This window comes from Rhinoderma darwinii, chromosome 1 (assembly GCF_050947455.1).
Source record: "Rhinoderma darwinii isolate aRhiDar2 chromosome 1, aRhiDar2.hap1, whole genome shotgun sequence".
NCBI lineage: Eukaryota > Metazoa > Chordata > Amphibia > Anura > Rhinodermatidae > Rhinoderma > Rhinoderma darwinii.
The window spans coordinates 616,335,893-616,359,178 of record NC_134687.1 but is presented as its reverse complement, the minus strand read 5'-3'; the positions used below and the strand labels follow the sequence as shown (position 1 = coordinate 616,359,178).

At 42.1% G+C, this 23,286-nt stretch overlaps 1 protein-coding gene across 2 annotated transcripts in view; it reads left to right on the top strand.

The window, feature by feature from the left end:
• NPR3 (natriuretic peptide receptor 3) overlaps positions 1–23,286 on the top strand; it is an 88,799-nt gene that overhangs the window by 25,852 nt on the left and 39,661 nt on the right. For both annotated transcript variants that reach the window (XM_075841691.1, XM_075841685.1), the window contains exon 3: positions 2,679–2,845. In XM_075841691.1, the coding sequence (XP_075697806.1) occupies positions 2,679–2,845 (167 nt within the window). The remainder of the gene's footprint in view (positions 1–2,678; positions 2,846–23,286) is intronic.

Sequence of the window (23,286 nt, the reverse complement as noted above, 5' to 3'; positions counted from 1 at the left end):
AGCATGGCCGCTATACAATGTACAGAGCCTTCTGCTTCCGGCACCGAGCCTGCATAACTTATGGTGCCGGAGGCAGCTGGAACAGCTGATTGGTGCGGGCTCCAAGTGCCGCACCCCACTGGTCATATACTGATGACCTATCCCGAGGATAGGTCATCAGTATGAAAAACAGCCCCCAACTTAGACAACCCCGTTAAAAGCCGGGATCGGAGTTGTCCGCTGTAATACAGTATAACATGGAGACCTGTGTTCTCCGGCGTTCTAGCTATGATGTAGTTGCGGCATAGTCTATACACGGAAGAGAGCGGGGATCATTTTGTGGCATCAATTTAACCGTTTAAACCAAGAACAATAAATTACAAAAGGCAAAAAGGAAATTTTAATTTTCTTCCCAATTTTTTTGACTCTTTTTTTCGTTAATTCACCCTGAATGTGTCATGAAAAGTTAAAAGCTATTTTCTAGAAGCCCGTCATATATTTCAATTATAGATGCAGCCATTATATTATATGATGATACAACAAAAGCCACATAATGCCATGCACTGCAGCTCTCCGCTTTCTATGAATGACCCACAGCTCTGTTTAATCCGGGTCATGAATATAATGCTAGAACTTCAGACCTGCTAGAAATACTGTGACACTGAGGGTATGTTCACACGGCCTATTTTCAGCTGTTTTTAGGGCTGTAAACGCCCCGAAAAATGGCTGAAAATACGGGGGCTGAACGCCTCCAAACATCTGCCCATTGATTTCAATGGGAAAAACTGCGTTTTTTGGAGTCGTTTTTCATTGTCTCAATAGAAAAACAGCTCCAAAAACGGCCGTAAAAAACGCATCAAAAAATACTTCATGCTTTAAAAACGTCTGAAAATCAGGGGCTATTTTCCCTTGAAAACAGCTCCGTATTTTACGGCGGGTTTTTCGTTTGCCGTGTGAACATAGCCTAAAAGGGAAAAGTGTTTGTGTCTGTATTGAAAGTAATAAAAAATAAACATGCAATGTAGAATTGAAAGTTCTAGCAAAATGTAGACAAAGTCCTGTGTGTGTGTATATGGAATTCTTAGCATGTTAGAAAGCTGATCGGTTGTGGGACCCCCATGAATGCAAAAAATGGGAAGGTTATAATCCCAGTTGCTGGTGAAGAACGGGATGCAGTTGCTAAATGGACAGTGTAGGGACACACCTCATTGACCAGGGGAATAGTAACGCCCAGTTCACAATGTATACATTTCCAGGAGGGATAACAGAGGACACCGAAGTCTTAAGAAAAAAAGCTCAAATGCTGAATTTCCAAAAAATAATCTAGCACTACTACAGTCTGCAGGCTTGGGCCTAGCTATAGGGGATGCCAGTGGTATAGCTATAGAGGTTGCAGACGTAGCAGTTGTACCCAGGCCTAATTGACAAGGGAATGGTAATGCCCTGTTCACAATGTATAAATTTCAAGGAGGAATAAAAGAGGACACGGAAGTCTATGATTCTGGAGCATCTTTTCTAACACCACTACAGCCTGCAGGCAGGGCCCTAGTTATGGGGGTGCCGGTGTTATAGCTATACAGGTCACAGAGATCACAGTTGTACCCACGCCTCATTAACAAGGGAATCGTAAACACCAGTTCACAATGTATACTTTTCCAGGAAGAATAACAGAGGACACAGAAGTCTAAGAAATGATGATCCAGAATCTAACAACACTTCAGCCTGCAGGCAAAGGTCTAGCTATAGGGGTTGCCAGGGATATAGCTGTAGAGGTTGTACACACGCCTCATTGTCAAGGGGAATAGTAATGCCAAGTTCACAATGTATACATTTCCAGGAGGAAAAACAGAGTACACAGAAGTCTTAACAAAAAGTACTCCATAATCTAACACCACTACATCCTGCAGGCAGTGGGTGCCAGTGACATAGCTATAGGGGGTGCCAGTGACATAGCTATAGGTGGTGCCAGTGACATAGCTATAGGTGGTGCCAGGGACATAGCTATAGGGGTGCCAGTGACATAGCTATAGGGTGTGCCAGTGACATAGCTATAGGTGGTGCCAGTGACATAGCTATAGGTGGTGCCAGTGACATAGCTATAGGGGGTGCCAGTGACATAGCTATAGGTAGTGCCAGTGACGTACTATTGGGTGTGCCAGTGACATAGCTATAGGGAGTGCCAGGGACATAGCTATAGGGGGTGAAAGTGACGTAGCTATGGGGGGGGTGCAGAGGTAGCAGCTGTACCCAGGCCCTGACGCTTAAAGATGACACCACTATTATGAATGGCACATGGTAGATGGGGGGCCCTGTTACATATAATGGGGCCCAGAAGCTTCATATGACACCTCTGCCAGCAGGATGCCATACATAGAGATATATTCATGGAGACACGGCCGTCACCAACCTGCTCTGTGTTCATTATAATGTTCATGGAAAGTCCGGCGACTGTGACAGACGATGAGTCTAATGTGGCGTATTTGAGGAGCGGACAGGGCTAAATAAAGTGCTCCCTGGGCACATTCCTGCCATTTTTTCCCAACTTGACTGGAACTTTAAAACGTTGCAGACTATAGGCAATACTGTTATTTACAAACATATCTATTTACTGGACGCCTTCTGCAGGGGCAATGGCCATGGAGAAACTGCTTCTTTATGGTGGCTGGCCGAGATTGTAAATATTTTTATATGTCCCCTAGGAGATGGCTCGTGGAGGCGAGGAGACAAGCACGACGTTGAGGCAAAGCAAGCGTACTCATCCCTGCAAACAGTTACTCTACTCAGGACAGTAAAACCCGAGTTTGTGAAGTTTTCCATCGAGGTGAAAAGTTCTGTTCAAAAGCTCGGACTGAGCGAAGACGATTACGTAAGTAGTTGATGACTGGGCGAACGCTCCAGCTGTCTGTAAACAACCTCATCATCTAATCAGAGATGGCAAAATGCTGCGTTCTACTCTGCTGCCCGCTTACAAATGACTTTTATCAATTTATATGTTTTATGACATTTTTTATATATATTTTTTTTATATTTTATTTATTTTATTAAAAAAAAAAAAATTTTACTTAAAAAAAACTGCGATTTGAAACCATGAAATGGGTGTTGTATTTAAATTCTTAGGGTATGTTCACACGAGGGCGTCCGTAACGGCTGAAATTACGGGGATGTTTCAGCCTGAAAACATCCCCGTAATTTCAGCCGTCACGGCATGTGCAGGCGCTTGAACGCCACGTCCATTACGGCCGTAATTAGCGCTGCTATTCATTGGAGTCAATGAATAACGGCTCCAATTACGGCCAAAGAAGTGACAGGTCACTTCTTTGACGCGGGCGTCTATTTACGCGCCGTCATTTGACAGTGGCGCGTAAATTACGCCGCGTGTGAACAGACAAACGTCTGCCCATTGCTTTCAATGGGCAGATGTTTGCCAGCGCTATTGAGGCGCTATTTTCGGACGTAATTCGGGGCAAAAACGCCCGAATTACGTCCGTAAATAGGCCGTGTGAACATACCCTTACAATTTTGAGATGTAGCAGAGTTGAGTCTGTCATTTGGCACAGCTCTTATTGATAGCGCCATGTGTTTTTACATAGGGCTGAAGGCAAACCTGTTTTTAATTCCTCACCATGTACAAAATTGCTAGTTTTTCAGTGAATAGGAACATTCTTGGATCACGTCAGTCAAAATGCGCCGTTTTGTAACGATTTACGCAAAAATCGGGCAAAATGGCACAATTTTGTTGCTCTTCAAACCATTAAAAACAGTTTGACCGCAATGTGTGATGCCAGCTGAATATTTCTTGTAGCTCGGAGTAGGCTCCAGATGTATAGATCCTGTCATAGCTAAACAGCCTGGACCTCAGACTGATCGTTACCTGCGATGATACATTGTAGCAAACTATCAGGGCAGGAGAGAGATTTGTGCTAAGAAGTTACATCAAATTGGAAAACACCTTTGATTCAGACAATTTCTTCTATGCACATAAGATGTAATTCCAAAGACAAACTTAGCTCTGCTACATTTGTATTTTAGAAGTACACTTTTGCAGGCTATTTTTTTATTTATTAAGGCATCATTTACGCGAGCGTAATATACGTGCGTGCGACGCGCGTGCTTTTCACGCGTGTCGTACGCACCTATATTAGTCTATGTGGCAGTGCAGACAGTCCGTGAGTTTTGCGCAGCGTTTTTCGCGCATCACGGACCCATTGAAGTCAATGGGTGCGTGAAAACCATGCAGTTCGCACGGAAGCACTTCCGTGCGAACTGCGTGATTCGCGCAACCGCTGTCAAACTCTGAATGTAAACAGAAAAGCACCACATGCTTTTCTGTTTACAAACATCAAAACGGAGTGTCATAATGATGGTGGCTGCGCGAAAATCACGCAGCCGCGCATCATACACTGATGACACACGCAGCTGTTAAGTGCCTTTTGCGCACGCAAAACACCGCGTTTTTTGCGTGCGCAAAACGCACACGCTCGTGTAAAGCAGGCCTAAGTCAATGTTTTATGTGATTTATAATGTTTTTTAAATTGATTTTTATAAAAACAATTTGCTTCGTTTTTCCGATACAGCTTTTTTGTATCCTGTATACATAGAAGCTGCATCGTTCACTATGAGCCGATTCCGTCAGTTCAGCTGAACTGACAGCTCGGCTGAGAGCGGGTTCTGTGTGTCTCTAACACATAGAATCACCATATTTACCATCACATATGAGTTCATCAACTTAGATGTGATCTTTACTATGAGGGTCTTCTATGTAAGTTTATAAGTATCTGATAGGTGGGAGTCCTCCCTCTGGGAACCCAACTGCCCCCCCCCCTTTGTAGCCGCTGCTGTGCAACTTCTACTACACAACAGGGGGTTAGAGGGTCTCTCAAACAGTGGGCTAGCAAGCATAAGAAACCCCCTCTATCAGTCATTTATGGCACATCCTATGGAATACTCCTTTAAAGTGTGAGCAAATCTGTACAGAAGTAGCAGAGCTGAATTTGTCATTTACCTATATGATGCTACATTTTTTGCCCATTTCAATAACCCAGAACTGAGATAATTCAGTAGGTCGACCTGCAAATTTGAGCCGAGGTAACATCTCTTTGGAGTTTATATGTTTCCTCCGGGTCCTCCTGTTACCTCTTGCGCTTGACAATTTTTGGTTGACCATTGTAGTTAATGGGTTCATTTGACATAGTGTTTTATGCAGTACCAGCTAGACCCTGAAAACGATACCACCAAACCATTGATCGTTTCATTTACTTTAGGCCCCATGCACATGGGCATATGACCGCTCTGTACAACCTCTATTATATGGAGCAGTTATATGCCCCCTATCGGGTATTTTATGAATCCAACAAAAAGAAGATTGTGCATGCTCCATTCCACATACCCTGCCAGCTACCCCCTCGCTATGCCCCTACTGGGGTAACTGGCTGAAAACACTAAAGGAGCCATAAGGGAAGCCATATTGAATTTCACCCGGAACTTTAACAAGTCCGCAGAACATTAGCACCAAAGGACTGAAAACATTTTTAAAACTTTATTTTTGGGGGAAATGCCCTTTACAAGATTAGATCTTGTATATCCTGCTCTTTAGACAAATGGTTCCTTAGAAGACATTGGGTTGTGGTTTTTAACTGTTTCTCTCTACATGCTGGAGTTTTTTTTTTAAGAATTAAAGGACATTCAGATAAAAGATGTTCATGGAAATCTTCAGAGCTGCCTGTGTCCCCTGATAACATGGTCTATCGTGCGCCATTGTAGGACCTCAAAATAGACAATTTGACCCTGACTTTTCTATGGAAAGAATGCGATTCTGTTTTAGCATATTGTTATATTGAAAGACAAACATGGGCCAGAATCCAGTGTAATCTCGTTTCAAAGAAAAATATTTGCTCCATTGAGAAACCATAAAAATGTAAGTGGTTTGACTTTGCACACAGAGTTTATTAGGTACAATTTGCATTTCTCATCAGAAAGTAATCAGCACGGTAAGAGACCTATTTATATTCCCCTCAAAACTCCTAAATATCTGACTACTTCTTCCTAAACAGTCTAAAAAGAGAAATGACTATAACTCTTCTAATAAGAGCAACCAAAAAATACAACACTGCTGACCATCACCTGGAGAAGACTGGGAGGTCCATGTTGGATTTCCTGTTGACTCTCTGTATATCGTAGACAATCCTTTGCTTATCTCTACTATCATGTACGTATAAATATGAGCATACAACACTCAATAATATTCCGCGAAGCTTTGAGAATGCAATAAAACGTTAATGATAATTTCCGGCACCCTGTTAGAATTGTGTAATCCTGCAGCCTGGTGTGGTAGTTCAGGTTGCCTAGCAACCTCTTGACTTCCTGTCTAGGTGACCACCGTTTGCGTTTATGTAGTGGTGACAGGAAGTTCTCTCCGACTCATCGTGCTACATAGGCTTCTTTTAAACTCTTCCTACTTCCTAAGTGGGAGAAGACTGTACAGGAAATTACAGTATGCCAAAATTTAGTAGCTTCTGGATATAAAAAGGAATAGCTTGAACCTCCTGGAGGAGACTGGCCATTAGGCAGAGACATAGATTGAATCTCCTGAAGGACATTGGCCATTAGGCAGAGACTTAGCTTGAATCTCCTGGGGAAGACATAGCTTGAATCTAGTGGAGGAGATTGGCCATTGGGCAGAGGAATATCTTAAATATCCTGAAGGAGACTGGCCACTGTACAGAGGAATATCTTGAATCTCCTGAAGGAGACTGGCCATTGTACAGAGGCATAGCATGAATCTAATGGAGACTGGCCCTTGGGCAGAGGCATAGCTTGAGCCTTCTGGAGGAAACTGGCATAAGCCTAGCCTAAATCTCCTGTAGGAGATTGGGCAGGGGCATAGCTTGAACCTCCTGGAGGAGTCTGGCCTTTGGCAGAGGCATAGCATGAATCTACTCGAGGAGATTGGCCCTTGGGCAGAGACATAGCATGAATTTTCTGGAGGATACTGGCCATTGGGCAGAGGCATAGCTTGAATCTCCTGGAGAACATTAGCCATTGGGCAGAGGCATATCTCAAATCTACTGGAGGAGACTGGCCTTTGGGCAAAGGCATAGCATGAATCTACTGTAGGAGATTGGCCCTTGGGCGGAGACATAGCATGAATCTCCTGGAGGGCACTGGCCATTGAACAGAGGAATAGCTTGAATCTACTGGTGGATATTGGCAATTGGACATTGGCATAGCTTGTACCTCCAGGAGGAGACTGGTTATTTGGCAGAAACATATATTGAATTTCCTAGTGGCTGCTGGCAAAGGCCTAGCTTGAACCTCCTAGAGGAGACTGGCAGAGGCATAGAATGAATCTACTAGATTAAATTGGCCCTTGGGCAGAGGCATAGCTTGAACCTCCTGGTGCAGACTAGCAGAGGCATAGTTTGAACCTCCTAAAGAAGACACTCAGAGGCATAGCTTCAACCTCCGGAATGAGATCGGCCATTGGGCAGAGGCTTAGCTTGATTCTCCTGGAGGATATTGCCAGTTGGCTAAAATCATAGTTTGAACCTTCTGAACCAGATTGGCCTTTGGGCAGACATTAAGCTTAAGTCTTCCTGGACGAGACTGGCATTTGGGCAGAGGTATAGCATAAATATCTTGAGGACATTGGCCATTGGGCAGTTAAATAGCACAAATTTCCTGAAGGACACTGGCATTGGGCAAAGGCATTGCTTGAATCTCCTGGAGATTCTTGCCCTGAACATGATATGTAGTTCTGTCTTCTTATGAGACAGAGGTTTTTGGGTTTCCTAGGTGCAACTATAACTTTTGCCCTCCCTATAGCTATGCCAACGGGGTACAATTGGAACCTATTCCTCCAGGAGAATGTCCTTGATTGTGGAATGGTTTAGATTATATGTTTGGGTTCTGGATGTGGCCATCAAAAGTTGAAGACACCTTGTTGGTGATGGTCTGATCCAGACTTCACATTTCTGCTCTTGATATTAGGAAGCAGGACATGTTTTTATTCAATGTTGATGTTTTGTACCCAAATTTAGCAATTGGCAAGAAAACCAACCTTTCTGCCTGGATTACGACCTGTCCCATATTGAAAAGTAACTAAGGGTATCACTGTAGAGCAAATCTAGTCAGGTTCCATCTAGAGGCCCAACTCTTCAACTCTTGCAGGGCTCAGAAAAAGTCTGATCCAGAATTCCAGAACACAATATTATAAAAATTATAATTCGTATAGCCTAAAGCACCTGGTAAATTATAAAATAATATCAAATGTATCCTACAACCCAAAGCTTAATTTAACGACTAAAACTGGACTACACCAATTCATAAAACCAAATATCTCTCGCCATTCGACATGTCTGACATCCTTGTGATGCCTATAAATTTGTGGGATACAGTTTAATATGTAGAACTCTACAAAATCATAGAAACATTGGACTGATAAGAAGTTTGCCTAGAAAACAACCTATCCTTATATCCTCCATCAAGTGTCAGCACCACGGACAGTGGCTACAACGTAGAGGTTTATCCCTGCACCGTGCTGCCCGCAAAACTCAAAACTACATAGGCTTTGTGTGCGGATGTGCCCAGGATATAAATGTCTTGTCAAACATATCTAGGAACCCCTTGAGGGAATGGATAATGCTTATCAAAAGAGCTCCCAATATCCTATACATACAAACCAGGTGGATCTGTAGGCTCTTCAGTAGATTCGGCTAGGTCATACATTCATATAGCAGAGGAGCGGCTGCACTATGTAGGTCAAGATTGCCACTAGACCCCAGCACAAATTAGGAGGGCTATTAGGATCCTGTGATAGGCGAGGGACCAGCAGAAGTGTAAATGGGGCAACATTTTATTTTAAAAAATCCTGGCCGTTAATTTTTTGGGGCTAATTATTATTAAGTTGGTCCTGAGTCACATTTATATAACGGGTATTCCAGCTGTAGCAAGTGTCAGCATATTTTTTTCCATCAATAGGGGTCCAACCGCTGTGACCATTACCGATTGCTAGAATGAATGGACATTTGTAGAGCACCGTGGCTCCTGAATTTTCCCCAGCACCAAAGATTTTCAAGTACTGATCGAGCTGAGTGTCAGTTGTCTGTACAGTGCCTGGACTTGTAAAGTGCTGTGCAAAAAAAAAAAAAAAGCTGAATGGGCATCGACCCCCTTTGTTCTTATCCTTGTAGGGACCCCCACTGATCAGCTAGGGATGTCATATCCTAGAGATATTTTATTGCTTGCTGTAGTTCCAATACTCCTTTAAATATATGTGACGTTATCATTGGCAAAGCGTACACCTGGTAAGACCAGGAAAATATTTTCAAGTCACAGATGAAAAAACATAAAAAAAAAAAGTTATAAAGTTACAAATGTAATATTTTAGGCTTCAGTGAGCATCGTCTTTAGGGTTTATACTGCCTGACAAATCAGACTAAGTAACCACATAGCCACAAATAAATCATCATTACAACCAGCGCTATGTTCTAAACGTTCAGATGCTGAGAAAATGCTTCTGACATTGTCCTATGTGATCAGAGCAAAGTGCATCCGAGAGAAACATTAAAGGAAAATAAAAGCCAGATTATTGTCCCTTCCAATTGTGGTTTGCACGCATGTAATTTGTCAGAAATGTTTTTAGTTACACAATCCAGAGTCCGAGAGGCGCGTCCAACCATTGTATTCTTAAAACAAGCATGCCGAAAAGAATACAGGGACAAGAAACACAAAGTCGTGAATCCTCTAAATGTTAAAACCGCATCCAGCACATGAATGAGGAAATGCTGAAGACTAGATTTTTCTTCATAAAGAAGAACCTTCTTAAAATTTAAAGCGGATCGGTCATAGGAACACAAACTCATTCAGTAGCAACCTCAATGCCCTTCAAATCTTCGGGCTCCAACTGAACATACGGGTCCGAGTTCTGCTGTATACACATGCAAGAAGAAGGACTTTGAGTGCCCCCATAGTGCCCCCTAGACACGTATGGCAAATCCAAAGGATATACTATAAATATCTGATAGGTGGAGGTCCCACTACTGGCACCCTCACCTATAAAGAGAATAGGGGTTCCCTGACCTCTGTTTTACATTAGAGATGGAGGAACCAGTTAGAGCTGGTGTCTGTGGCCCATATTCTGGGCTGATCGCGCTTGCTCGGGTGTCTCCCTAACTCTCATAGAGTTTACTGTATAGACACACAGGCATGGCCAAACTCTATCCAGTTCATCCTCCTCTTAGCGGTCACCGCGAGATGACTTTAGCTACAAAAGAGGGGTCAGGAACCCCCTTTTATATCATACAGATACGCCAGCAATGTTTTTTTGCTGGAATACCCTTTTAAAGGACAGCCAGTGCTCCTATTATACCAGCCACAGTGCACCAGAAGTGCCAGCCTGAGCACCATAAGTGCCAGCCTGAGCCCCATAGGGTACTTTTTCAGGGTTCTTCCACAAATGCCAGCAACGTGGCATGCTGACGCCTAAAGCTCAGAGATGATTGACTGAATGTGGTAAAGGAAGGGCTCTCTTCAAGGTCAAGCCTGGATACTTATTCAGATATAGGAGAGCTGACGTTGTTATTGTCCAAATTTTGCACTGATATCACAATATATTATGTTGTTACATGGGACTTGAACTAGTGAAAATGACTTTATCACAATGCAGAGTATGCAGTGAGCATTTCAGCTCTGCTACATCTGTACTGAACCTCATACATTATGTTTGATATAAGACGTTACAGCGGATTCCACGTGTAGTTGTCCTCAAAAGTCCTTTTCTCATAGGAATATAGTGAACATAAGAGGCGTATTCCCAGCCCTGAAATGTTGCATCAGGCGGCACAAGGAACACAACGTTGAGCTTTCAACTCTGGCCTCCAAACAGCATTCCTTTATGTGAAAATAATTCCAGATAGCGTGCTAAATATTTCAGTGTTTCAGTAGTAAACTCTATATTCAGCGCGTTTCTATAAAATAATTCCCAACACGTCCTTCATAGAGATTTTTTTCAGCTGAGATTGAACTCGGGTTTCTTTCTCGTTAATGCCACCTCTGTTCTTGGCATGACGAGAATTCCCTAAATGCTGTTTTCATTTCTTGATCAGTATTCTGAAATGGAATCGTTTTTCTGTCCTGGATATTTGGCCATTTGTATTATGAAGGCCACCCGTGCTATTTTGTCCCCAATTAACCCTTTACAACATGGAAAATATGGAAGCTGTACCCCTTGATATGTGTATGGCCTCAATTACCGTAAGAATACAAGGTCCTGGAGTAATAAGGTTTAAAGGGGTGGTTCACTTTGGACCATCCCTTTTTGTTAGAAGAGTCCTCCAACAATTAGTTAGTCATGAGTTGTCCTATGTGATCAGCTGTAATCTGTAGTGGAATCTGGCAAGTGTTATATTTCCCTGCAGCGCCACCGCAGGTGAAATGAGGCATTACACAGTTTGCACTGAAACCAAAAGGCTCTAAGTGTAATTCATGGACATGCTGGGTTTTCCAGAGAGAGGGGGAAACATGTTCTATTACTTAAATTTCCCCATTCACCATCTAATGTCACAGGCCTGTATTTTGTTAACCTGCCAGTAAATTGCTTTATTGGGGGTTTATTTAGATAGTTTCTTCTTGTGACAGGTTTAAAATGGCTCACTGAATTCTTTCGCTTTCTAATATACTTTGTGTTTTAATTCCTCACTATTATCAAGATCTCTACTTGCTGTCAGTGAATGAGAACATTCCTATTTACATGCAGAGGCTGAAAACCCACAAAGACCTAATACATCTCTCAGCTGAGGGTTTGTTACAATTTTATCCAGTCTAGATAATCCTCTGTGAGATAAACAGACTGGACTCCAAGCTGATACCTTTTATCTGCACTAATACATTGTAGCAAACGATCGGGACAGGAAAGAGATATGTGCTGATGATGATATTCAGTCTAGATAATCCTCTGTGAGATATACATTGTAGCAAACCTTCAGCTTTGTTACAAGTCTGCGCAGGTTTGCAATCCCTGGATGTAAACAAGATTGTTCCCATTCACTGACAGCAAACCTAGATCTTGAAAATGCTAAAGAATTTAAACACCAATAATACTGGAAAGTCACAACTTTTCTTTAGCGAATGATTGAGCTTGATACATAATAATATTTTTAGCAGCAATTTCTTCAGCGTAGTCAAAATTCCATTCTGCATATAAACGATAGTCTCCATTTTCTGTGCAAGTGAATACAATCTATTGTTCTCCGTTATCAACCATTTCAGGCTTGCCAGAGGTAACAGGGATGACTTCCAGGAAGTCCAGAAAAATTCTTGCCCCCACAATCACTACTTAATTTCACGTACTGATATAACAGTGCTGAATTTGTCAATGTAGCAAAGTCGAGTATGTAATTCAGCGCTATGTGTTGTCATATTACTACATGTTCTCTGTGGATTTACACAAGATCTCAAGCAAATCTCCTGAGTTATCTTTTAATGAATTGTCTGGTTCTGAAACCTAAATGTCCTATTGATTTCAATGGGGACTGTGTAATACTATATTTCGCCTGTGGTGGCACTGCAGGGACATTTCACACTGACCCGGATTCCCTAGAGATTATAACTGATCGCCAGGGGTCTATGCAGCAAAAAAACTGATTAGCTTATTGTCCGGAAACTCTCCTAAGAGAAAGTTATTGTCCAAGAGCTTTCTGTCAGAAACAGCGCCACACCTTTCCAAGGTTGGTATTGCAGATCAACCCCATAAGAGTGAATGGGGCTGAGCTGCAATATCAGACACAACCTGAGGACAAGTGTGGCGCTGTTTCTGAAATAAAGTAGCCATGTCTTTCTAATCATGGACAACTCCCTTAAAGGGGTTGTCCCCTTTGGACAATAATATTTCTTTGGATAAAAAAAAAAGAACAATCCCTTTAAATCAGTGTGAACACAAAATAACCAGTTCCATGACAAATTCAGCTCTACTGAACCTCTAGGGACTTACATACATATGCATACAGCTGGTCTTATAATGCTGCTGCACGTTAATAACATTTTGGACTTTAGGATTAGTTGTCCCTTTAATACTTTTATATGGGGACTCCTTTCAATATTAATGAGCTATTGCCTCATTTCAAGTCATGGGTATGCGAATTCATCAGATGCGTTTACAGTTTCATTGCCGCTCACTTAAACAGACCAACCCCATAGACCAAAGTTTATTTAACGTGTTTTCATTCTGCACGTCCAACTCCATTAAATCCCGCTCTGTGTCATCCCAGTAAGTTCCATTCCTCAGATAGCATGCCTGAAATGCAGGATACCGGGAATGAATTAAAACGGCCACCAGGGATCGCCAGAGATACCACAAAAACCAAATAAAATGAAAAGCATAATAACTCCTTCATCTTTCGGAATTTCTGACCAGGAAAAAAAAAAGTTTTATTCTTGAGAGAGGTGGACGCATCATTATGTAAATGCAGCACGACAACCCCGGACATGGGAATCCGAAAAACGAATAAAACAAAGTGATTATGCAAAGCAGAACGTATCGTAAACGATTATTATGTGAGGTTAGCGTAGAAAACCACATGACATATGAGCCAGTTTGTCTTAGGTTTAGTGGTGTGTGATGCCCTTCCAGTCACTGCTTTCTTATTCATTGGCTCCTGTAAATGTGGCGCAGGTTCTTAAAGGGACACTATAAAGTAAAAAAAGAAGAAGCCAAAATTCATAAATTTTCATGATCCTGCTTTGTTCCATGTCACAAATGAAAAAACGAAAAGCAAAGAAAACCGTTGTCTACATGTGTCCTAGAAAGCAACCATTTTATCCCCCCCCCCCCTTAATGCAAAACAGGAAGTTTAATGTTGGGGGCAGGGCTTAGGCTGCTTTGTTTCTGGCTTAGAACACCTACCCCCACTATCCCCACTGCACATAGCAATTTTTTTTTATATATTTGCCTTAAAAGGATTCCCTTTTTTGTTAGAAGTTTCCCTTGATAATAAGCGGATCACAGGATGCCCCAATCCTGGGATCTCCAGCGATCACTGTAATCTTGAAGAGAAATCTGATAGCAAGTGTTTAATCTCCCTGCAGTGTCACCACAGGAGACATGGAGTATTACACAGTTCCAGTTGAAATCAATGAACTGTCAGTGTAACGCACAGACATGCCAAATCCTCCAGAGTAAGGCCCTTTTCACACTGAGTTTTTTTTGCAGGCAGAAAAATCTGCCTCAAAATTCCGGCTGGAATTTTGAGGCAGATTTTGACCTGCCTGCATGCCGTTTGCTGCGTTTTTCGGACTCGGAGAGCCGCGGACAAAAAACACAGCGAAAAACTCTCTCTCTCTGCCTCCAATCTATGTCAATGGGAGTTCAGAGACGTAAACGCCCGAAGATAGGGTATGTTGCTTTTTTTTTCCTGAAAAAAAACTCCTCCGCCTCCCATTGAAATCAATGGGATGCGTTTTCGGACGTTTTTTGGTGCGTTTTCAGACGCGGTTTCCGCATAAAAAATCTGGCCAAAAAGCTCTGTGTGAACTCCCCCCCCTAAGAGACGCTCTTTGTAGTCACTTTCTGCTCTGGCTAATAAATGAGGGTCCTGAATCAAGTATTGTTTCTGGGCCCCCGTGCAAGATCTGTTCCCCCAACTTGTCATTGATATGTAGCGCTGCTGTCCTCATAGGCGGCAGAGAGGCAATCAAGCCTCTGGGACTCCATGGTCTGGGTGGTAGAGCCCGCTTTAATAACGCCACTGCTTAAATGGCACACTTTAACACTGAGGACTGCCGGACATATTCTCCTGCAAAATGTAAGGGGTATAAGTGCTGGTAGCACATCAGCAATACCCATTATCATCACATAGAATGTGACCACAATGGTCTCCACAAGAACTTGGTGGTCACTGATGCCGGCCACGAAGCTCGGCGCCTGCAGCGACTGCTCATTGGGAAATCTGAAGGAGACCTTAATGAATAGTCACAATTGGAAACTCTGTTTTTCACCGGAATTTCCCATTAATTCATGTTCCACGTGATTGTTCTCGTTATTTTCGGGACATTAAGCAGCCCTTAGTTACACTGTACTTTTTTTAAATATATTTTTCGGTGCCAGTCTACATAACAGAGTTGGCTGAATGTTGCTGGGTCTGTTTCATCCATTTCTTACAATGTGTAAATCTGTTAGTTTAACATTCGGAAATCATTTGGCAAGGAAAATGAACGGTCAGTGAGGCATGAAAATACAGTGTTTTACATCTTCGCCAACTTGCTGCAAATCCTCAGTGGGGGATGGTATTAATCATACATTTAATAAGCGCGGTCATCTCCGTATTCTGTAAGACCGGGTAAAACCACAAACTGTCCTTTTTGTCCCATTTCTGTCTTCCACCTGCTTTTCCATGATGTCATGTTGGATAAACTTTTGCATTTGTTCCTATAGTGTCTATTTGGCATAACCTATGGTAGGGGCACCATGGTGCCAGGCTTCTTCTCCTGCCTGTTTTCAGTTAGGTGACTTTGATCCACTACAAATCTGGGAGGGAAGGAGGAGAGGGCATTGTACCCCTATCTCTGAAACAATTTCTCTCATTGGGTTAGCGATTGAAGTACTGAAGTGACAGATCAGGGACCCAAACACCATTCAGGGGTCCCATACTCCTTTTTCTACAATAGACTCTGGATATGTCACTACAATACTCCCCCAAAAAAGGGGTCCAATACCTCTGAGTATTGGAGTGACAAATCAAGGGCCTTGTACTATGAGGCCCTCTGTTGAGGTGACCGATCAGGGGACAACACAATGTTTGGGGTTCCTATTTTTGTTATACTATGAGGTATACTTTGAGTTGACAGCTCAGGGACCCACACAACAGGTGGGGGCCCCATATTCCTTGTACTATTTTATTCTTTCTTTAGGGGGAAGTATTGGAGTGACAGTTCCAGGGCCCACATAGCAATTGGGCCCCATTTTTCTTTTACTAGGGAGTGCCTCCGTCCTTTCATCACCCTTCCCTGCCTCATTCCAGCTGGAATGAGTAAGAATAAGCCATTTCCATTCTGCACCACATGCGTCTATAATGATCACATTTATTGTATGTAGTCAATTGAGACACATTATGGATATGAGAAGGGATGGTCTGGGCCCGCGGGCAATAATGATCATGGGCCCGGTTAGTCTTTGAGCCTCATTTATGTTTGCAGGGTTATCTGCTTTGGACAGTCCCTACTTGTTAGAAGAGTCCCTTGACAATAAGATGATCACAATGTGTCCCCCTGCGATCAGCTGTAATCCGTTGGGAACCCTGACAGTAAGTGTTAAATTTCCCTGCAGCGCCGCCACAGGGCAAATTAAACATTACACAGTGCCCATTCTTATCAATGGGTTGACTGAGTAATACTGGACAGGACAGGTCCTCCAGAGCGAGAGACGCTCTAAATAACCACTCTCCACTCTGGCCAACATATGAGGATCCTGAACAGGGACCCCCCCCCTCTATATTAACTCAGAATTCCCTAATAGGGTGTATGAAAATGGGTTTTCAAACTGGACAACCCCTTTTAATGCATTTGATTTTTGGCTATGGGATCTAGGACACTTGCCTAAACTCAAATAGTCAGTTCAGCCCTGGATATAATATTTTTTTCAAAAAGTTGCACATTTTTATGAGGCCTACCAAAGTACAGTGGATCGGTATAGCCATTGTGTCATAGTCTGTAACATGTAGCCACCATTAACGTGTTACCGTCCTCAGTTCATAGTCAGGATGAATAAGTGGCAGTCTTTGTACTTGCTCCGTCTGAAACAGAATTGAGGGGTTTTTTTCTACTCAGCTAGAGAATAATTTGTCCCAATGAATAGGCCCATTCATTAGTTAGAGTGCTCCACTAATTGTGTTGGAAAGTACAAAAGCAAACCACAAGCGGCTAAGAGAAGGCGGCACCATGGTAACTCTGTAGTGCTAAAAATTATTTCAGCCAGCATACCCAAATTACAAAAGTTTAAGTAAGATTCAGTGACCCAAGTGTGCTGGGCAGCAGGAGGGAAAATGTTAACACCCAGTGCCCCAGTCATCTCCTTACTAATGGGCACGACTACTGGGCAGCTTCACATGTCAACAGCAGACATGGTTCTGCCATATTTGTATGTTTACGTTGGTTCTTTTTCATATTAATAAATTGTGTTTACTTTTAAACTAACTCTATACGTTAAACTTTTAACAAACTTCTGACATGTCATAGTGACATGTCAGAAGTTTTGATCGGTGGGGGTCCGAGCACTGAGACCCCACCGATCGCTAGTTCAAAGCGGCAAAAGTGCTTAGGTGAACGCTGAGCCGCTTGTTTTTTGATGGATATTTTTCAATAGAAAGTCTATGAGCCCGTAAACCGCTACATCGGCTTTCCGAAAAAAGCCGATCAGAAATGAAGCGGCTCAGCGCTCACCTAAGCACTTCTGCTGCTTGGTTTTAGTGATCGGTGGGGGTCTCCGTGCTCAGACCACCATCGATCTAAACTTCTGACATGTCACTATGACATGTTAGAAAGTTTGAAGGTTTAGTTACACTTTAAAGGAGTTGCCTGAGATAAGAATATATCTTTTTTTTTCTTCTTAGAAACAGCGCCACTCTTGTCCATAGGCTGTGTGTGGTATTGCAACTCAGTTCCATTCATGCTGCAATACCAGACACAGTCCCTGGAAAAAAAATATTTTTTCTAAGCTCATACAACACATTCAAAGCATATCCCCACCCAAGTACTACAACTTACATGAAAGTTATTATTGTCATAGTCTGCACAGTGTTTCCCTTCTTAGAGCTGTCCTCCACAGCTGCTTCCTTCTGTACATAAGGACAGAACATTGTAACCATAGTGAGCCATCTTGAAGATTATGAAGAGCTGTCATTGGTTACAGACACTTTTCTACTAATTCCTCCTTCTATATCTGTCAATCTCGCATATGTTATTTATATTGCCCTATGCCGTCTCATATTTTGGCCTATTTCACATGACCGTAACAAATAATGAACATATTAAGTCCAAAAAACGTAGTAGTAACAGGCCATATTTGCATCTGTATTGAGTTCCGCCAGCATGTCCGTATTAGATACGTATTGGATCCGTTTTTTTACATCCGTACAAGTTGTCAGAAACCATAAAATTCTCTATTGTCCCAACCGTAACACGGATCTAATATGGATCTAAATCTCATGGTTTTTCTTCAGCGTATTATGGATGCATTATTTTGAATCCCCATTGACTTATATGGGCAATTCTCAGATGCAATTCGGCATCTGACTCTGCGTGTCTTAATGCAGAAAATCGTTCATGTGATTTGAACCATTTACTATCATCGGGTCAGTGTGCAGACAGAATTGTGCTCGCTGTAGACTAAGATACCACCTAAACATAAAAAACAAGTTTGGGAATTAGCCTGTATATTCAAGGAAAATGGCAGGATAATCCGCATGATACTTTTAAACTAATAGATGGGGTTCCTCATCCATAAGCATTGTTAATTTGTTGGAGAAGAGAGTAGTTACAAAGAGCGTCCCCTCTCTGGAGGACCCAGCACATCTGTGCTTTACATGGACAGGCCATTTATTTAAATTGGAATTGCGTAATTCTGTTTTTCACCTGCGGTGGTGCTGTAGTGAAATTGAACACTTGTTGGCAGGTTCCCTCAGAGATTATAACTGATTAATGGTGATCTTTCTTTAATATTCTTTTCAGTTGTCAGATTTGTTTTTGTGAAGGCTGGGTAACAACCCATATGGTCACCAAAATGGCTCAAAAAGTGCAATGTAATGGTAACATTATTGAAGGAGATTTCCTGAAAGTGCACTCAGACTGGAGAAGATTCAGGCCATGGATAGATGTAGTTAAAATTACATTGTTACAGAAGTGAAAATTCATCTTGTAGAAGTTAGACAATGGACTTTATGTGAGAAGTGTTTTAAGCCAAAGTTCTGCATTATAGCATTTGTATGTCAAGTGTCAGGAAATCTTAGTTTTTGACAAGTGAATAAACAATGGAGCCATTCTTGCACTTTTAGCGTGAAAAGATATTCATTAAGGGCACGTGAGCGGGGCTGCATGTCATTACGGCTATCCCAGAGGAAAATACTCTGGCCTCAGCCATAATATTGTGTGATCAAACAAGGCTGCCCAGAAGGATCACAAAGAAACAGCTTGGGATGATTAAGATACTGTGTTATAAAGGAGAATCTAAGTCTTTCATCGTTTTTTTTTCCTTGTGCCCCTTAGAGTCCTAAAGAGGACCTGTCACCTCGCCCGACATGTCTATTTTATTAAATACTTGTATTCCCCACGAAATAACAATTCTGTAACATCTTTTCTTAGAACTTTGCGTTGAGCCATTCCTCTGTTATTACTCCTAGAAATGTATGAATAAATTGACAACAGTGTGTAACCATTCCCCTATTCAAAGGGGAGTGTCCCTACACAGTCTCACTCCGTCTGCACTGATTGGACATTGTCAGTCTGTGTAGGGACACACCCCCCCCAACTGAACTAACCCAGAAACCGCCAAACCCAGACTCGTCCATTAAACTGCCAGATATACCGGTCAGATAAGATTGTAGTAGGCCAGATAACCTATTAGTATGCTTTTGCAGTTTGGAAGGAATTCATTAAAATGTACTAAAAATTATAAATTCATGAGAAGTTTGGAAAAGAGAGAGAGAGAGAGATATTTGAGACCAATGTAGAGGGGGAGAAAAACAGAGACTGAAAAGGAGGAGGAAAAGATAGAGAAAGAAGAGGGGAAAAAATATTGAGAGGGGAAGACTAAGAAAAAAAAGAACAAAAAGAAGGAAATGGAGAGAGAGGAAGAGGAAAAAAGAAGGAAAGCGCCAGAGGGAAAGAAAGGGAGGAAGAAGACAAAAGAAAGCGAGAAAGGGGGAGACAAAGAAAGAGGAGGGAAAGAGAAGGAGGTAATAGGTAATAAAAAGTGGAAAAATAGAGGCAAGTGGAAGAGCGAAAAAGGGGTAAAAAGGAAGAGGGAATGAAAGGGGGAAAGAAGAAGAGGAAATGAAAAGGAGAATGAGGAAGAGGGAAAAAACAGGGCAAAAAAGAGGAGGGGAAGAAAGAGAAAGGTGTAGGGAAATAGGGGAGCGAGAGAGGGGAAGAAAAAGAGGAACACACAGAAGGGAAGGTGGAAATATAAAGTGTAGAGGAAGAGGTAAAGAAAGATTGTGAAGGAGAAAGAGAGAGAAATTGAAATGTGGGAGAGTAGAAGGCACAAAAGGGAAGGAGGAGGGGGAGAGAGAAAGTGTAAAGTGAATGAAATAGGGAGACAGAAAGAGGTAGAGAGAGAGTAAAAAAGGAAAAAATAAGAGAAAATAGAAGAAAAGGAGAAAGAAGAGAAAGATGGGCAGGATAGAAAAAAAAGTGAGGGGAAGGAATAGGGAAAGAGAGAGAGCGAGAGAGAGAGAGAAAGGAAACAAAGTGACAGAGCGTGATATTATTTAGATATATTTGGCAATGTCTGATTATATAAGGAGGAATTGTCCTTCATTGTGAATTTGTATTTAACAAATTACCCCGAGGTCCTCTATGTGCGCTGCACCCAGCGGGTCATGTTTAATATTCGGCAATGATCAGTTTCTGCCGCACGTTCCTCAGTGAAGAGATAACACTTGTCTCCATATTCCAGCTGTGCGCCACCATTATTTCCTATCTATTTCCTCCACAAATGTGCGTTATCATGTACGTCTCTTCCTACTACTAGAACTGGTTTTCTGCCAACAAACGTGACGCGTTTTAGCTGCACTGAATGCACTCAGAAAATGGTGATGACAATACGAGGTGATATGTAGGGGGCATTTATTTATACAAGGCATCTGACATCTGGAAACTTTTTATTCCTCTAACTGTTTTTTTAACTAGATAGTTGTGTGACGGAGAGAGAAATGCAACATTTCCTGTATTTCCATATCATTTATTTTGGATTTTGGGCCTCGTTTATGGACTAACCCTAATTGTAATGCCAGTGGATAGTGCCTAGACCACAGGGGGCTCCAACACCCCTCGCCACCGCTATGACTGGACCAATTACTACGCACCTTGATCACTGGACCAGACCTGTACCATCTGCACTTGTCTGCCAGGCCTGTAGCCCTTTCAGACCTGCTCCAATTTTTGAGGAAACAATTTTTGCAAATTTTCCTAGAACTGTTTCCGAAAGAAAACTCATGTACAGTGCCACATATAAAAAATGTACAGTGCCCCTGAAGGGGAAATGTGGTATTGCATGCTAGTCATCCAAATATACTGTATGTAATATCAACCATGTCCATCCAACAGCTGATATTGTGAACTTTAGCAACTGGGGCATAGGCACTTTCTGAAAACCCTGCCATGGGTGACAAGTGGGCTTGTCCCTCCCCTGTATAATATATGGGGTGACTGGGTCCGCCAGAGTGAGAACTGTTCCTTCTATAGCCAGAATGAAGATTAGCTAATGAAGGAGTTCCTCAGATGTTTGCTATTTAGTGTTTGGACAGGGGGCTGACGTGGAACATTAAAGAAGAGTCATCCTCTTATGTCAAGTTGTTTAAATATTCGGTTAAGCCGTTCTTTAGTTAGATCTTTTACTGGAAAAGAAGAGTAACGGCCAATATGGCCACCAGTATACCAGGTATCTGAACGCAGATCCTAAGGGTATGTTCACACGCGGTGACCAAAAACGTCTGAAAACACTGTGTGTGAACATACCCTTATAGTTATGATACGATATGAGAGCTAAGGTTGGTTGACCACATAACTAGACCTATATTCCATTTCCCCATACACCTAAATATCAAATCTGTGCTGCGGCACAACTAGGCAAATTTTCCATTTCGTTGAAATGCCCTATAGGAGCTGTACCAGAAGCCATATTACCTATAGACCCATTTGGGGTTAGTTGGTTGCAATGGGAACGCCTCTATTATTTTTTCTTGCACTAGTTTTGATGTATGTTCCCAATTTTTTCAAAAGACAAACTGAGCTCTGCTGCATCTGTACATGCGATACACAAGAAACATCAGTCATAAAGAGAAAGGATTACAGGAATATGAGCCAAAGGGTGATCCCCAGAGACGTGTTCTGTGGATTATCTAGTGTCAATCACTCCATTGTGTTCTGTTCTTCTTGTCTTTGGTTCTGGCATCTTATGTAACTTGTCATTTGCTTAAAATGAAATATCTGGAGGATGTAGAAGTATTTTCTTGGCAGCGCTGAGCAGAGTGTTATTGTGCAGAGTAGACAGTTTGATTCTTGCTCGGGTCCGGGATGGTATGTTGAGTTGGATCCAGAATCAGCAGTCATCGAGTGGGAGCGATCATGAAACAAGCACAGATCAGAAATGGATTCAAAATCATCTGCCAACTAGCAAAAAAATTCAGTGGAGCATTTATGTTGCCATAGGAAGATGGAGATAAGCAGCCGCCAGTCACATCTGGCTCTGCTTATCTCTCAGATAAATTAATGATCAGAAATGTTAAAAACCAACATGGAGATCCTTGTTTCTGCCAACACAGACACTGGCTATCCTCATACACAATCGATTGTTGTCAGATCCTGTTGACCTTAGCGCATGTCCAGCGTAAGGTAGCCACACATTATAAAATACTACTATTAGGGAGGCGCCACCACGATTTTTTTTTAACACAGGAGCCTCCACCAGGGGCCTTTTTTGTTGCTACCCAGAATTCACAGAAACAGATGAAATTAAGAAATAGCTGAAAAATCTTGAGAGAAGAAATCGACTCGAGGACTGATTAAATAATAGGGTATATTTGTAATTATTGTTCTATTTTTATGTAATTATTACATTATTTATATTACATGTTTGGTATATATCATGTACTTGTGCTGTCCAGAATTAGAAAAAAGGATAGATTTTTTTTTAATTTTTTTATTAATTTTTTTATTTTTCTCTCAGAAACAGCGCCACATGGGCTGTGTCCGGTATTGCAGCTCAACCCATTTACGTGAATACTGCGATATCAGGCACAGCCCATAGACAGATGTGGCACTGTTTCAACGAAAAACATCCTTTTTAAACCATTTTCAAGAAGTTCAAATATACCAAATACCCTATCCGCACAGACAGCCCATTGTTTTTAATAATCACTGTGTAATGCTTCATTTACCCTGTGGTGGCGCTGTTGGGAAAATGAACACTTGCTTCTGGCTTCCTCTACCTTTAACCGCTGATCGCTGGGGGTCCTAGAAGCAGGACACTGTGTAATCAGCTTACCATCAGGGAGCCAGCTAACAAAAAGTGAATGTCTACAGTTGACCAGCATTTTAAAGGGT